This window comes from Rhinichthys klamathensis, unplaced genomic scaffold (assembly GCF_029890125.1).
Source record: "Rhinichthys klamathensis goyatoka isolate OS25496 unplaced genomic scaffold, OSU_Roscu_1.1 h1tg000405l_1, whole genome shotgun sequence".
In the NCBI taxonomy this organism is placed as follows: domain Eukaryota; kingdom Metazoa; phylum Chordata; class Actinopteri; order Cypriniformes; family Leuciscidae; genus Rhinichthys; species Rhinichthys klamathensis.
In genome coordinates this window covers 567,648-583,989 of record NW_026606906.1, presented here as the reverse complement: position 1 = coordinate 583,989, position 16,342 = coordinate 567,648, and the positions used below count along the sequence as shown (strand labels likewise).

The 16,342-nt window shown below is 37.5% G+C and overlaps 1 protein-coding gene across 2 annotated transcripts in view; it reads right to left on the bottom strand.

Moving 5' to 3' along the window:
- Positions 1-1,646: 1,646 nt before the first annotated feature.
- Positions 1,647-16,342, bottom strand: part of f13a1b (coagulation factor XIII, A1 polypeptide b) — a 21,503-nt gene continuing 6,807 nt past the window's right edge. For both annotated transcript variants that reach the window (XM_056234755.1, XM_056234754.1), the window contains exons 3-15: positions 15,944-16,132; positions 10,743-10,991; positions 10,168-10,286; positions 9,210-9,317; positions 8,496-8,673; positions 7,266-7,404; positions 5,400-5,503; positions 5,147-5,235; positions 4,043-4,196; positions 3,692-3,967; positions 2,886-3,046; positions 2,413-2,549; positions 1,647-2,057 (exon numbers count right to left, since the gene is read on the bottom strand). In XM_056234755.1, coding sequence (XP_056090730.1) covers positions 1,916-2,057; positions 2,413-2,549; positions 2,886-3,046; positions 3,692-3,967; positions 4,043-4,196; positions 5,147-5,235; positions 5,400-5,503; positions 7,266-7,404; positions 8,496-8,673; positions 9,210-9,317; positions 10,168-10,286; positions 10,743-10,991; positions 15,944-16,132 — 2,045 coding nt within the window. In that variant the 3' untranslated portion in view covers positions 1,647-1,915. The remainder of the gene's footprint in view (positions 2,058-2,412; positions 2,550-2,885; positions 3,047-3,691; positions 3,968-4,042; positions 4,197-5,146; positions 5,236-5,399; positions 5,504-7,265; positions 7,405-8,495; positions 8,674-9,209; positions 9,318-10,167; positions 10,287-10,742; positions 10,992-15,943; positions 16,133-16,342) is intronic.

Genomic DNA, 16,342 nt, shown 5'->3' with positions numbered 1-16,342 from the left:
GTTCAAATTTTTCAACTTGCGCGGAAGACATTCGCGGCAAACGCGTCGCCCAATTCGCGTCATTTGCAACGCCCGGCGCGAATGATGCGCCTATTCGCGTCTTTGCATTGACTTTGTATGTAATCTACTCGCGCAAATAATTAAATTCGCGTTCGGTGTGAACACACCATAATAGTTGAATGACGGTGGATTATGAACTCGCCAAAACGGAAAAGAAAGCCCAACTGGACGCAGGATCAGTTACTGCTGCTGGCCCAAAAACATAATAAAAGTGAAATTCGGCACTGGGATATCAAGCAAAACTAAGGGTGAGAATGGGAGAGGATTTGTTTGCAGATCAATGCAGCATTCCCGCTTGTGTCGCGGACCCCGGACGACTGCGAGAGGCGGTGGTATGCGCTACAATCCTTTGTGAATAGGTCTTAGTGAGTTAGGAGTCCTCTCGACTTCTTTTAAGCTGTCCCAGACTTAGGTGCTACTTTTAGGGCTAAAATGCTTCGTGAATTACTCTTAGTGAAAAAAATTAGGAGTCCTAAAGTTAGGAGTGACATGCCCATTATTTTTAGGAGTTGCTCCTAAATTTGCCAGTTAGGAGCTACTTTTAGCCTTAAAATTCTTTGTGAATACGGCCCCTGGTCAATAGCCTTGCTGCTGCATTTTGAATAATTTGAAGAGGTTTTATTGTTTTTTTAGGGAGACCAGTGAAAAGACCATTACAATAATCCACCCTACTGGTGATGAAAGCATGAATAAGCTTTTCTAAATCTACCGTTAATATAAAGTTTTTAACCTTTGCAATGTTTTTTAAATGATAAAAAGCTGATTTTGTGACTGCCTTCATGTGGCTATTGAAACTTAGGTCGCTGTCAATAATGACCCCGAGGTTCTTCACGGTTTCCACTACCTCAAAACCTTTCATTCGGCAGTCTTTAGTCTTTGATCCTTTTTCCCAAAGATAATTACTTCAGTTTTGTCTGTGTTTAATTTAAGGAGATTTTTAGACATCCAGTCTTGAACTTGATTAAGACAATGATAAAGAGATTCAAGGGGAGCAAACTCGTTGGGACAAGGATAGATATAACTGTGTATCATCTGCGTAGCTATGGTAACTAATAGAATGGTTTTTCATAATTTGGCCAAGAGGGAGCATGTACAGATTAAACAAAAGAGGGCCAAGGATTAAGCCCTGAGGGACACCACATGTTAAGGACACAGGAGCTGAAGCATAATGACCAGAGGAGGGGTTTGAAAAATGAGTCGTTAAACGAATCATTAGGGAATCGGTGAGCAAATAAGGTAAAAATAAATGCATATTATAAGACAACAAAAGTGTTTTTTGTCATTGCATGCATGTAAAACTGTTGTTTGGGACTCCCAGAACAATATTAGGAACATTTTAAATTCCATAATAGGTGCCCTTTAAAAGTCAACTCCTCAGAAGGTCATTGAATAATTCACACACATATGGCCTTTAGCCTACTGTAAAAAAAAAGACGCTACAATGGGCACTGCATTTGCATTTGAATGATTGCTCTTTCCTGTTTTATACATCAGTTTATAGTCATACCTAATGAGGGAATTCTATAAAGAGATTAATTCATTTTAATTCAATAAATAAAAGTGTTGTGGAGTGACTTTCACTCGACTTTTTGTTTTCTGTGCTTATTTTCCTCTTAAGCATTTTATGGTCAAGAAAAAAACTTTTTGTTGATTTGTTAAATCATTTTATTTTAAATCTACGGATATAAGAACATATTAATTGTAATAACTGTATTTTTGAGTAAACATAATATAATGCACTGGTCACATGCTTCAGTATGTTTATAGAGTACATGCTATGCTGGAGTTTATATGGTTTCTCTCTTTGGTCAAAGACTACAGATGTGTGTGTTTCTCCGCTTCATCCTCTGTGTGTTCAGGGCTGTATGGTGAGCTCAGTCTCTCCGTACACCTGTCGGAGCGCAGCGCAGTCTAGACTCGCCATCAGTTTAGTAGAGCCGGCCCGGCGGGGGCTGAAGGTCTCCGTCCACGTTATAGAGGTGCCTGGAGAAATCAGACTGAAAAACACATCACACACACGTCAGAAAAACATGCAGTACAAGACTTACACTCATGCATTTGGCAGATGCATTTATCCAAAACAACTTCAAGGTATATATTTGATTAGTTAATGCATTCCCTGGGAATCAAACCCAAGACTTTAGTGATGTGAATCTAACATAAAACATGTTCATGTCACATCTCACTCTTACTTTTTTGCACTGCACATTATTCTCAACACTTATTAGTGTAATATGGTAATTTTAACATATATGTGTTTTATTTTACTTGTATGCATTGCATTTAAAATATATATAATATGTACAGATATGTACAATTTGGATGTAATGGTGTGGGTCTGACAGTGTTCACCTGTACAGCTTGTGTTTAAAGGCCATGATTCCAGGACCCTCCATACGCAGATCCACATTCTCCAGACTGAACTTAAACGGGTTGGTGAACTCGACTGACACGTACATTTCCTCGCTAACTCTTGGAGAACCGGTCACCTATACAGAGAGACATAACAAGAGAGAGAAAGAAGAGAGACATGAACTAGTCTCTAGTCTACCAGTAGAGGGCAGAAGATTCATTTACATTCAATTATCAACTTACAGTCCATTCAAACAACATTTTGTCAGTATGTGTTACCTGGGAACAGAACCCAGCATATACATATATATAATATACAAGTATAATAATACGTTTGATTAAAAGGTTAATAATATTCAAATTATTTTTATTATCTATACATATTTTGAGCTTTTTCAGTTCCCTCATCAACAGCAGTTTGGGAAACCCTGGTTTTAATGTAAATGAGAGGTACAGTAATAGTAATGCCTGACCGTCACTATGAGTTTGGGGTTGTGCATGGTGATGACTTTCATCGCTGTTATGATCTGTCCCGTCTCTTTAATCTTTCCTGTAGCGATGAAGTGGATGTTTCCCTGTTCCACCAGTTTGTGCATGTAGTCCACGCCGCGCACAGACACTTTCTCCTCCTTACCTATCGCCAGCAGGGGGAGCATTAAATGCATGAGTATAGATATACTGTACACTCATATTATCATATTACACTCTCTAGGGCTGGGTTGAAAATATTAATTTCTTGATTTTAATCAAATCTCCTTTCTATGTCCTGATATCGTTTCTTTAACCCCGATAAATTATTTTTTATTTGATTTAAACGGCTTGTAAACAATATGCCACGTAACATTACATTTACCTTTAGAAAAGCTGTTCAAATGACCATAAACCATAAAAGAAAAAAAAAAACTTAGATATATGCATTAAATATTCATTATATTTTTACTTAACCTGTTCTTCAAAATTGAATGTGTGTTTATAAATCTGTTATGACAGCCACTGTGTAAATGTTTTTATTTTAAAAAAACGAATTGGAGTAGAAACATAATAATGTTATTATAACAACAGTAACCATTTGTATACAAATCAGGTGCTAACTTTAACCTTTAAAATTATATTAATGTACCAACTGACATTATTCCCTGTACAGTTTACAGCATTAGTTGAGATTTTTTTTTTTCATTCAAACGAATCGATATCAAAACGAGATCTTTTGCAAACTTGTGAATCAATATTGAATGGAGAAACCTGTGTACCCAGCCCTATCTCTCCTACGAGGACTCACTCTGCTGTGGCTCCAGTTTCACTTTGGGAGTCTTAAACACAACCTCGCCGCTCGGGACTCCGGTGTAATACACCACCGTCCCGGTGATGTACACGTCTGCACTGCGCCGCTGGTCGCTGCGGTTGTTAAACTGCAGTGTCACGTCAAAGTCGTCCCCTACGCGAACGTCCAGATTAAGGATCTCCACATCCACATCTCCCTTAGGAAGGGAGGATTTCTCCCTCTGACAGCCGAACTCCTCCGCTTTCTCCAGCACACGCCGCTCCTCTGGGGTCCCTGAGGAAAGAAAGGTTCAAAATGGATCCTGGTTATCTGATATAATACAGTATATCCAAGAGCAACCTCTCTCACCTTCAGGAAACTTGTATTGATTGGTGATGTCTCGACGGCCATCGTGCAGCACGGCTTTGGTCAGGACCATGCGGCCCACGTGAGAGGTGTTCACCTTCACCGCGTCCAATGTGCCGTCTTTATGTCTACGATAAAACACCACGTCACTGTTCACCTGCAGAGAGAGAGAGATACAGTAGATTAGATGGATGGATACATGGATGGACAGACAGACAGACAGATGGATAGATAGATAGATGAACATGTTTTGCAGTGGTTCCCTAAGGGTTAAAAGTAAAAAAGCCTCTTTGGTATCCTCCTGGTATCAAGATGCGTTTTGGTCGATCTGTTAAGTTTAAGACATTAAAAAATGTGTTCATGCATCTGTGCTGAATATTGTTTAAGATTTCACATGACTGTTTACCGAAAGGAAATAAGGGACTCATATTATGAAATTCCCGGAAGTGCGAGGTGTTGTTGTTTGAGCACGAACGAAGTAGTGTAACGTTTGGTGTGTTGACGAATAAACGGATGATCGACTCTGAAGTGTATCTTTTTGTATAACAGATCGGGTCACAAGTGGACAACGCTAAATACAGGTGTAAATGGGTCTAAAACGTTTTGAGCTCGTCCACTTTCAAACACTTCCAGAGATTGTGGAAAACACATTCGACCGGATTGTCGGCTGGAGACCCAAATTTGGTTTAAAGATAAAAAACGTACCAAACACAATGTTCTCTCACAATTCCTGATTTCTAACACACACTCACAGCGTTCGGCTGATCTTGTGTCTGTTAGATCAGAAACTAAAGCTGATGCTCCGTGTGTTTTTCCGTCGTCTCCGGTCGCGTTCATATGTAAATTGCGTGAGCTTATTTTGACCATTAGATCAAAAGATCTGAAAAAACACAAACATTTCCCGCCCGTAGACCCTCGCCTCGAAGAAATCAGGACAGAAGTGGATGAAAGTGGACAGAAGAGACGGCTTAAAACACCAGGTGTAAACGGGAATGTGTCTCCCTCGTCTACTTGTGTTACAATGAATAATTGTCCCGTTTGATACAATCGACCAAATTGCATCTTAATGCCAGGAGTAAACGGGGCCCGTCACATGGCTTGCATTACCTCAGCGAAGACAAAAGGGGCATCAAACGGGTAGCAGATCTGGCCGTGTTTAATGGCAGCTACTGATGCGGGTCCGCACCTGAACATACCTGACAGAAGAACAGCCTCAATGACATCACAGAACAACAAACAGATGGCGTGTGTGTGTGTGTGTGTGTGTGTGTGTGTGTGTGTGTGTGTGTGTGTGTGTGTGTGTGTGTGTGTGTGTGTGTGTGTGTGTGTGTGTGTGTGTGTGTGTGTGAGAATGTCCTACCATCACTCGTCTCCTGTGGCGTAGCGTCCACAACCTGCCATCCTCCAAAGCCAGAGGGCAGATCAGGTCTCGCCATGTAGCACTCGTTCCAGCAATGATAATTCCTGCGGGTGAAGATAAAGCAATTCATTTACTGCATAAGCCGCATTCAGCAACAGGGTCAGGGTGGGAGATTGACAAGGCCTTGGGGTAAATACTGCCAAAATGGACAAAAAAGCCTTGTACAAATTAAAGTGAAATAAAATGAATGAACTGTGTTAATTGCAGCATTACATTATGATGCAGGGCGTAACTATTATTACAATATCAATTTTATGCAATTGTGTTAATACACGTGTGCCATATATAAAACATTTGATCCAAAACAACACTTTCTTTGTGAAATTGAAATTCTTATTTTTTCCCTGCCAAATGTGTTACCATGACATGTAATTTTAAAGGGGTCATATAATGCCATTTTTGTACAAGCTAATATGATTCTTTAGGGTCTAAATTAAAAGTTTGTAATATACTTTAATTAAAAATTCTCATTAGTATTGTAAGAAAACATTAATTTTACCTGGTCAAAAACAGCTCTGTTTTCAGCACGCTGTTTCAGTGCATATGACTTTAAATGATCATGAGCTTTGCTGACTCCGCCCCTCTGTTCTGTGCGTACACCGTTTGTAACACAATAACACAATAACCATAACGCGTTGTTCAGTATAAACATGGGATTATGAATTATATTGAGAAAACATGCCGTAATGTACCCTGAGTGTAAACCTTAGACGCATTCATTGTGAAGCGTGCAGCTGGCGATTTGCAAAGATTAATATAAATATTAATATAAAGTTTAATAAAACGTTACACTCACTTCAGTTCTTCTGGAGATTCAGCAGGAACACGAATATCTGGTACCGATCATTTATTCATGAGCAGCTTCTTACCAAATCCAGCTTTATACTGATCCTCGTTCATAAAGCAGTCTGGTGTGTGAAATGATTCGGCAAACATGAGAGCATTGACGTTGCTCGTGGGGAATATTCCCTTCGAAAACAAACTCAGCCACTGCGTCTTCAGCGGTTCGGATTTAGGAACATTAAAATGACTGCTGTGTTCGTTATTACACCCAAGAACAGAACACCACAATCGCTGAGACGCCATTCTGCTCATAGACAGTGCTCCAGCATGTCAACAATGACCGCGCCGGTCCGCGCAGACTATGATTGAAAGCTCGCTCACGAGCGAGGGCGGGTCTGTGTTGAAACGCTGCTGTCAATCAACAATCGTGGGAGGGGCTTCTGACCATGTGACGTCACACGGTCGAACGGCTCAATTTGAGGCAGGGGAAAACATATAAGGAGATTAAAACAAAAACACTGGATGGATTTTTATCATTATATGATGTTTGTGTACAGGCGCTGCCAACACACATTTCAGTACAATCAACTTGAAAAAGTGCATGTACCATTATATGACCCCTTTGATTCATTATACAATTTTAACTCATATTTAGTAATGTACTTATGTATAATGCATTGTAAAGGTATTCATAATGTACTTTATAAAGCAATATATTTTCATAAATAATTGTAACCAAAGTTAAAAAGCTTTATAATATTTGCAGATTCTGAAATGGGTTGTTTGCCATGTTTTTTAATGGATTACACTTTCTAAAGGTGTGCTCGATGATTAAATAAGTATTATAATGTATTATAACTGTAGTTACAATTATTCATGAGACCACACAATGCATTATAAGGTGTATTACAAGACATAGTTAGTGCATTAAAATGCTTTTATAATGCATTATCTATATAGGCTTTATGTAAAGTGTTACCAAAAATTGTATTGCTAAATTGCAGGCTATAAAAGAGCACAAACCAGATTGAATCCTTGGTGCGATTCCGGTCCAGTTTTCCGTTTTCGTCCAGAATGATGTCCATCTTCAAGTTTCCATCATTGTCGTGGGCGGAGAAGAAGTTTGTCACGACCCTGCTGGGGATCCCGAGACTACGCAAGACTGTGGGGAAGAAGGAGATGATAATTAATCTTATTACACAGCTCTCCGAAATACTCGGTTCTGATTGATCAGTTATTCGCCAATGATGACCGTCGTCGAAAGCAATGGTTTATAACGATTGTTTTGTGCACTGTAATGGATTTTAAAGGGATACTCCACTTTTTTTGGAAATAGGCTCATTTTACAACTCCCCCAGAGTTAAACTGTTGAGTTTTACCGTTTTTGAATCCATTCAGCCGATCTCCGGTTCTGGCGGTACCACTTTTAGCATAGCTTAGCATACATCATTGAAGTGGACAAGACCATTAGCATTTAAAAAAAAAAAAAAAAAATGACCAAAGAGTTTCGATATTTTTCCTATCCATATCAGCCTAGAAAATCGCAACTTTACATTTTCCGTCGGTCTTAGTGCACGATGTAACTAAGTCAAGTTTTAAATAGGAAAAATATCGAAACTCTTTGGTCATTTTTTTTTTAAGAAATGCTAATGGTCTTGTCCACTTCAATGATGTATGCTAAGCTATGCTAAAAGTGGTACCGCCAGAACCGGAGATCGGCTGAATGGATTCAAAAACGGTAAAACTCAACAGTTTAACTCTGGGGGAGTTGTAAAATGAGCCTATTTCCAAAAAAAGTGGAGTATCCCTTTAAGATAAATAACAGGTAGGATTTTAAAACACTTACTTCTCAAATCCCCATTCATGACCCCGCTGTTATTATTTATGTGGTGAAAAGCTGTGTAATAAGTGATATGACTATACAGTGATGTGAACTTGTTTGTTGGTCTAGACTCAAAGCTGCTTGTTAGGAACTCTTTTTATTTGTGGAAACTTTGTGTTGAATGAGCTAATAAATCAATATTTCGTGTCTAATTATTTACTTATGTGGCGTGTAATTAGCTTACGTCCAATACAAGCTAATACAATGTAACGTAGTAAGCTAATACATCCAGTCGGTTGTTTCCCCTTCAGGGTGATATAAGACCTGATCACCCTGTCAGGGTTTCAGTGATAACATCCAGCTGGATATACATTTTCCCTTATCATGTGACCTATACATGAACGTCTTGTCCTGTTGAAGTGAGCTCTCACAGGAGTTGAAGACGGCGGCGTAGACCCAGCACTGTGCGTAGCAGACCGGTGTTCCTCTGCTGTTGGCGTAGTCCAGGAGGATCTCCACGCTGCCGGTCCAGGACGTCGGTGGGACGCCGTATGTGTAATCTCCACTCCAGTTTCCCACCAACACGCCGTCGTCATCACGGGAGTTCAGCTGTTTTGAGCCAGGGAAGAAGTGAGCTCAACAATAACGTCATGAAAGTTGAAAACGATACGTTGTTTCGCCAATAGCACACATTATAAATCATCATGTGGACATTTTAAAAGGCTGTGTGTTTTTAGTTTTTAGCTGTGTTTCCCTTTTACATGGTGTTTGAACATGTGTGTACGCAAAGAATGGTAAAAATCCACCCACTCCTTTTTTTTTTACTCCCCATAAATCATAAGTAGTGTCTCAGAACAAGCCATTTGCAGATTCTAGCAGTGTGATGTCACAAAAGCCTAGGCCCCGCCCACGACTGCTGATGACTCCGCCCACAGTGAGCTGTACAGAGTCCGCCATGTTTAGCTCCTCGGCGTTCAAGTAAGAAATGTATTCTTATTAAAGGCACAATGTGTAAGATTTACATTTACATTAAGTCTGGGACAGTGAAGCTCAGTTCCTCATAAGATGGTAAAGTGAAGGGGATCATTCAGCGTTGTGGAAACTGTAGCTGTAGTTTCTCTGGTTCGAGTGTGTCAGTTTCTCACCATGGCCGAGGCGACGCGGGTCACTTTAATGATGTCACCACGGTTGGACAGCGGCATATCTGCTTTATCCAGAATGAACAGACAGGCATCCAGGACACCAAACTCAAACTAGAAAACAAACAAAATACAGAAAATTGCAATATTTCAATTCATAAGAAAATATTATTACAGCCTTTTAGTTATAATTATGGATGCACAATATCCATTTGTCATCACATATCAACACTCCCTTAAAATAATAAAAAATACTAATATTTAATAATGCTATTAAATGTAATTTTTAGCCAGTTTTAAAATAAATATCCATAACACTGTACATTATAAAGTTGTACTTATAAAGTTGTGCATAAAATCACTTGTTGAATATGAAATTGTTTTTTTAATACATTTTTACTTTATAGTATAGAATTTTGGTAACAGTTTACAATAAGGTCTAATTTGTTACTATTAGTTAATTAATGCATTAACTAACATTAACAATGAGCAATATAATTGTACTATTTAAACTATTGTGAATGTTAACTAATGTTAATAGATACAACTTTTGATCTTATGTATGTTTTATGTTTTAGTAAATGTTAACTTGAACATTAACTGAGATTAATAAATGCAGTAGAAGTATTGTTCATTCTAAGTTCATAATGTAAGCAAATTCAACCTTATTGTAAGTGTTACCAGAATTTTAATATTGGCCATTAATCAATTATTGCTCGTAACATTAAACTAATTATTGGTTTATCGATATTGGCACATATTTTATAATAAAAGTGCACGCCTAATAATAAATAACTGTTATAGAGATTTTTCACAGAGATTAAATGGGTCCCAAGTGTCTTTTTATAAATTTTGTAGGACAAATTAATGCAGGCACTCAGTTATTCCTGAACATTAGAGAGAAAAAGTGCAATTAAACACATTCATCTGAACATTTAAAGAACATAAGGAAGCTGCAGCAAACCTGTCCGTAGTTCCAGGCCCGTTCGGACACGTCGTCGTACGCTCCATGATAGATGATCCCCAGCTCGTTCATAACACACTCTTCACGCTCCTCCTCGTCATCCAAGAACACAGCATCAGCTTTCAAAGAAACATCAGTTATCATGCCTCACATCTTCTTTTTTTTCCTTTTCTTTCTTTTTTTCAATGTGCACTGGCATCCATAAGTTTCAAAAATAGAGCCTACAGTATACAGGTGAAACTCGGAAAAATTAGAATATTGTGCAAAATTTAATTTATTTCAGTAATTCAACTTAAAATGTGAAACTAATATATTATATAGACTCATTACATGCAAAGTGAGATATTTCAAGCCTTTATTTGTTATAATTTTGATTATTATGGATTACAGCTATGAAAATTATAACAAATAAAGGCTTGAAATATCTCACTTTGCGTGTAATGAGTCTATATAATATATTAGTTTCACCTTTTAAGTTGAATTACTGAAATAAATGAAATTTTGCACGCTATTCAAATTTTTTGAGTTTCACCTATAATATGGGTTCTTCTACCAGAAAGAAAGAAATGTAAAACCTGATGACCACGGGTTAAAAAGGATGTAGACGTCGGTGCTCGGGTCCCTCCTGGTCCTGCGGATGCCGTAGGGCGTCACCACACCGATATATATCACGTACTTTCCCACAATGCACTCTGGTGAGGGTGTGATGCCCATCGTGACAACATTGTCGCTGGTCTCTACGACCCGACCCCTCCAAACGCTCTGTCGATCCGCAGTGGGGAAGACGGGAATGTATGTGCCCTTACTGTACTGAGGACTCGGCCCTAGTGCACAACCACAATCACAATACAATATTAGTATCACAGGCTTCGTCATTATGCACAAATATACACTACTGTAAGATCGGTAACACTTTACAATAAGGTTCATTGCCAATTAGAGAATGAACTAAGCATGAACAATACTTCTACAGCATGAATTCATCTTAGTTTTAGTTTTAATTAATTTCAACATTTACTAAAACATTATTAAAATCAAAGTTGTATTTAGTTAATGCACTGTGTGAACTAACATGAATAGCTGGATTTTTATTGACTAACATTAACAAAGATACATAAATACTGTAACAAATGTATTGCTTTTTGTTAGTTCATATTAGTTCATACTTGAACTAATGTTAACTAATGAACCTTATTGTGAAGTGTTACTGTAAGATTTTTCGTTTTTGAAAAAACAGTAATATTGTAAAATATAATTACAATTTAAAATAACTGTTTTATTTAAATATATTTTAAAATTTTATTTATTCCTGTGATGCACAGTGTCACCTGATTCAGAAATAATTCTAATATGTTGATTTGCTGTACAAGAAAAAGTGTCTTATTATCAAATGTTGAAAACTGGTTAAAGGGGTCATATAATGGTACATGCACTTTTACAAGTTGATTGTACTGAAATGTGTGTTGGCAGTGCCTGTACACAAACATCATATAATGATAAAAATCCATCCAGTGGTTTTGTTTTAATCTCCTTATATGTTTTCCCCTGCCTCAAATCGAGCCGTTAGTTTTTGTGACGTCAATAAAACGGACGCCCCTCCCACGATTGTTGATTGACAGGAGCGTTTCAACACAGACCCGCCCTCGCACATGAGGTAGCTGTCAATCATAGTCTGCGCGGCGCGGACCGGACCGGCGCGGTCATTGTTGATATGCTGGAGCACTGTCTATGAGCAGAATGGCGTCTAAGCGATTGTGGTGTTCTGTTCTTGTGTGTAATAACGAACACAGTCATTTTAATGTTCCTGAATCCGAACCGCTGAAGACGCAGTGGCTGAGTTTTGTTTTCGAAGGGAATATTCCCCACGAGCAACGTCAATGCTCTCATGTTTGCGCAAATCATTTCACACACCAGACTGCTTTATAAACGAGGATCAGTATAAAGCTGGATTTGCTAAGAAGCTTTGCTAAAAAGGATCGGTACCAGATATTCGTGTTCCTGCTGAACCTCCAGAAGAACGGAAGTGAGTGAAACGTTTTATTAAACTTTATATTAATATATTAATCTTTGCAAATCGCTAGCTGCACGCTTCACAATGAATGCGTCTAAGGTTTACACTCAAAAAAATGATATGTTGGCTTTACTTAACTTTTTTATGTAAACAGGTTCCACCGGTTCCACATAACTATGTTTCGTTAAACAAACATAATATGTTCATGTAACTTCAACATCATGGAATTTGGTCATTTTAAGCGACCCAATTAAACTCTGAGCTAAAGAGTTAATTAAGTGAATAACTGAGTGATGATTGAGCATTATTGAAGACACCTGATGTTAACAAGCAGAATCTCTGAAGGAGAAAACCGGAATGTTTACGTCACCATTGTGGAGATCAGTGTGTGTTTTAGTTGGGCTCTTGACCATTAACTTATTAACTTTAGATTTTGTTTGGTTGCTGTACATGAGTTATAACAGCCGGATGAACAATAAACAAAGGTCATCTGATGGAGTTGGTTGTGTTTTAACATAATCATTATTTCACAATCATTTGACCTGAGTCACTGAACTTATATTAAACCGAATTTCTGAGTTAAGTTAACCTTTCGAATAATAGCAGCATTGTCATTGTAGAGCATACTATTTTTAGACTTTTCAATGGAATTCAAATGATCAAATCAATCAATAAAAAATAAACTTCCTAAAAAATATTTTGAGTAGGCACACACAGACATCAAGAATCAGCCTGTGAATCTCAACAATGGTGACAATTATAAAGCATGTTGCAGTGCATTCTGGGTGCCACCAATCAAAACTCATTCATGGCTCCCATCATGCATTGCTGCATGAATAAATAATGAGCTTATGATCTGTTTGTCACCATTGCTGAGATTCATATGCTGATTCTTGATGTCTGTGTGTGCCTACTCAACATATTTTTTAAGAAGTTTATTTTTTATTTCTTGATTTGATCATTTGAATTTCATTGAAAAGCCTAAAAATAGTATGCTCTACAATGACATTAAGGTAAACTTAACTCAGAAATTGGGTTCAATATAAGTTCGGTGATTGAGGTCAAATGATTGTGAAATAATGATTATGTTAAATCACAACCAACACCATCAGATGACCTTTGTTTATTGTTCATCTGGCTGTTATAACTCATGTACAGCAACCAAACAAAATCTAAAGTTAATAAGTTAATGGTCAAGAGCCCAACTAAAACACACACTTATCTCCATAATGGTGACTTAAACATTCCGGTTTTCTCCTTCAGAGATTCTGCTTGTTAACATCAGGTGTCTTCAATAATGCTCAATCATCACTCAGTTATTCACTTAATTAACTCATTAGCTCAGAGTTTAATTGGGTCGCTTAAAATGACCAAATTCCATGATGTTGAAGTTACATGAACATATTATGTTTGTTTAACAAAACATAGTTATGTGGAACCGGTGGAACCTGTTTACATAAAAAAGTTAAGTAAAGCCAACATATCATTTTTTTGAGTGTACACTCAGGGTACATTACGGCATGTTTTCTATGTATGACGTTCTCAATATAATTCATAATTCCACGTTTATACTGAACAACGCGTTATGGTTATTGTGTTATTGTGTTACAAACGGTGTATGCACAGAACAGAGGGGCGGAGTGAGCAAAGCTCATTATCATTTAAAGGCATATGCACTGAAACGGCGTGCTGAAAACAGAGCTGTTTTTGACCAGGTAAAATAAGTGTTTTCTTACAATACTAATGAGAATTTTTAATTAAAGTATATTACAAACTTTTAATTTAGACCCTAAAGAATCATATTAGCTTGTACAAGAATGGCATTATATGACCCCTTTAATATTTTTGTGAAAACTGATGCCTTTTTTCAGTATAATTTGATGAACAAAGTTCAAAAGTGCGGCATTTATTTGAGATAGAAACGGTACAAATGTCTTTACTGTCATTTTTAATGCATCCTTCCTGAATAAAAGTAGAAATCTTACTGACCCCAAACTTTTGCATGGTTGCGTATGGCAAAGTCTGTTCTGAGCAACTATGTTTTCTCAAAAAGTTTGCCTGGTTTGTTTGTTAAAATAATTTTCCAGTAAAGAGAACCTTGCTCAACTAGTCATCAGGTTGACTTCCTTCAGCTCGTGTGCTCAGTTTCCTTAAATATCAGTGGCAATGTGCAAATATCTGGATGTGTAAATATTATCAAGAAAAAAAAGAGAAGCACAAGGTTTTGCCACTAAAGGGAAGTGTGCCAACGAGAAGGGAAAGTGTTGATGGTGCTCAGAAGTTGCAGAACAATGACATCTCTTGTGAAATTTCAGTCAAATACATGCAGAAAATGCATAGTGAATTACATTTATTGCTGTGCTGGACAATATGCCTCTTTAAATAATTCCTAGGTATTGCAAAAGGAGGAAACTGATCATGTAAGCAGAAGGAAGCTTTAAAAAACATGTACGCTCTTAAAAATAAAGGCTCCGAAAGGAGGGCTTCACAGCGATGCCATAGAAGAACCTGTTTTGGTTCACAGAAGAACCTTTCAGTGAATAGTTCTTAAAAGAATAATAAGAACATTCTAAAAATTCTAAAACCTTTTTCCACTTTTGAGAAGCTTTTGCGGAATGGAAAGATTCTATGAATGTTAAAGGTTCTTAAATGGAACCATCAATGCCAATAAAGAACCTTTTTAAGAGTGAAGAATGCTTAAAAAAAAAAGAGGAAGACTTCCAGATTACCATTTTAAGATATAGTGGCGCTTATTCATACAATACTCAATTTAGACTAATAAACAATGGAATTCTGAATCATTGAAAAAAGTAATTGTTTTTTTTACGTACTTAAGTATTAAAAGCGCTGATCTATGACCTATATTTATTATTTATTCTAGCCAGTACTAGTCATTATCAGTAGTATTAAAGATTAGTGCAAACATTTAATAGGTATTGATCTGCAAAAAAGCTAACTTTTAATGTATTACCAAACCTTATTGTTCATAATACTAATTATTATACTTCTTTATAAACTTTTACAACAAATAACTGACAGTCGCAACCTAAATATGATTTTCATTTACAATAATCAATACTAAAATTTGGGATTAGTAACTTACTTTTTGCGGCTACGACAATATCCTGGTTCATTTTTACCTAATCACTGAATCAGCGAGTCGCAATCGGATCAGTCGATTTGTGAATGAATCATTCAGTGCGTTTGTGAACCAATTCAACAGGTTCAATGGAAAGAATCATGTTCATGTTCTTGGGTATTGGCGACTTCTTAAGTTCGAAATAGCGAGGAACGACATGTTTTTATGAAATGGACTCAAAAGTATCATGTTTTGCTTTAAAATGTACTGAAGTAAAAGTTTCCCAAAAGAAAAATACTTAAAAGTAGAGATACTTGAAATATCAGTGACCAAGTAAATCTACTTCATTATTGTCCACCACTGGGGAAAAGACTCGTGAACCAGTGGCGGCTCGTCAGGGGAGGTAAGGAGGCCAACCCAAAACTTTGAAGCAAAAATGGAAGGATGATTTAATGGTAATACAATTCTCAGTTATTCATTTCATGTCTCAGAATGTGTATTTATTATTTGTAATTTCACCAATTCAAGTGATAGGCTAGGACTAGGTGAGTGAACTTATATTTAAATTGTCTTGATGTATGTGTCGTTTTCTATACACTTTCTGTCTATAAGTGACCAAAAAGCCATTCTAAAGCAGTTAAAAAATAAAAATGTGTGCCACCATTCAGAATTCTCTGAAGACCCACCTATGACAAACTCAAGTGCAAACTTGTCTTCGGCCGGTTTGTAGGGCCGGTTGAATGTGATCTTGATCTGGAACTCTTGAGCCCGACGCACGATGAGGAAGTCGCTGGAGTACAGGTGTGTGTGGTGCTCTTGTTTGTTGAGATCTTGGGGTCGTTTCAGCACATCCACGTCCCAGACATCGAGATACTCTGAGGGACAGAAACGGGACTGTCAACACGTTAAAGGCTCAATAAGCCTTTTTTACACAACACAATCTACAAAACCAGTGGCATGACTCTCACAGAGGATGTCTTTCGTTCTTTATCTCTGGGGGTTTGAAGGGAAGAGGATGACGAAAACGTCAAGATGTTACCAGATAAAAGTGGTGTGCTTCCTGCAATAAATGTTGGGGAAGAGCT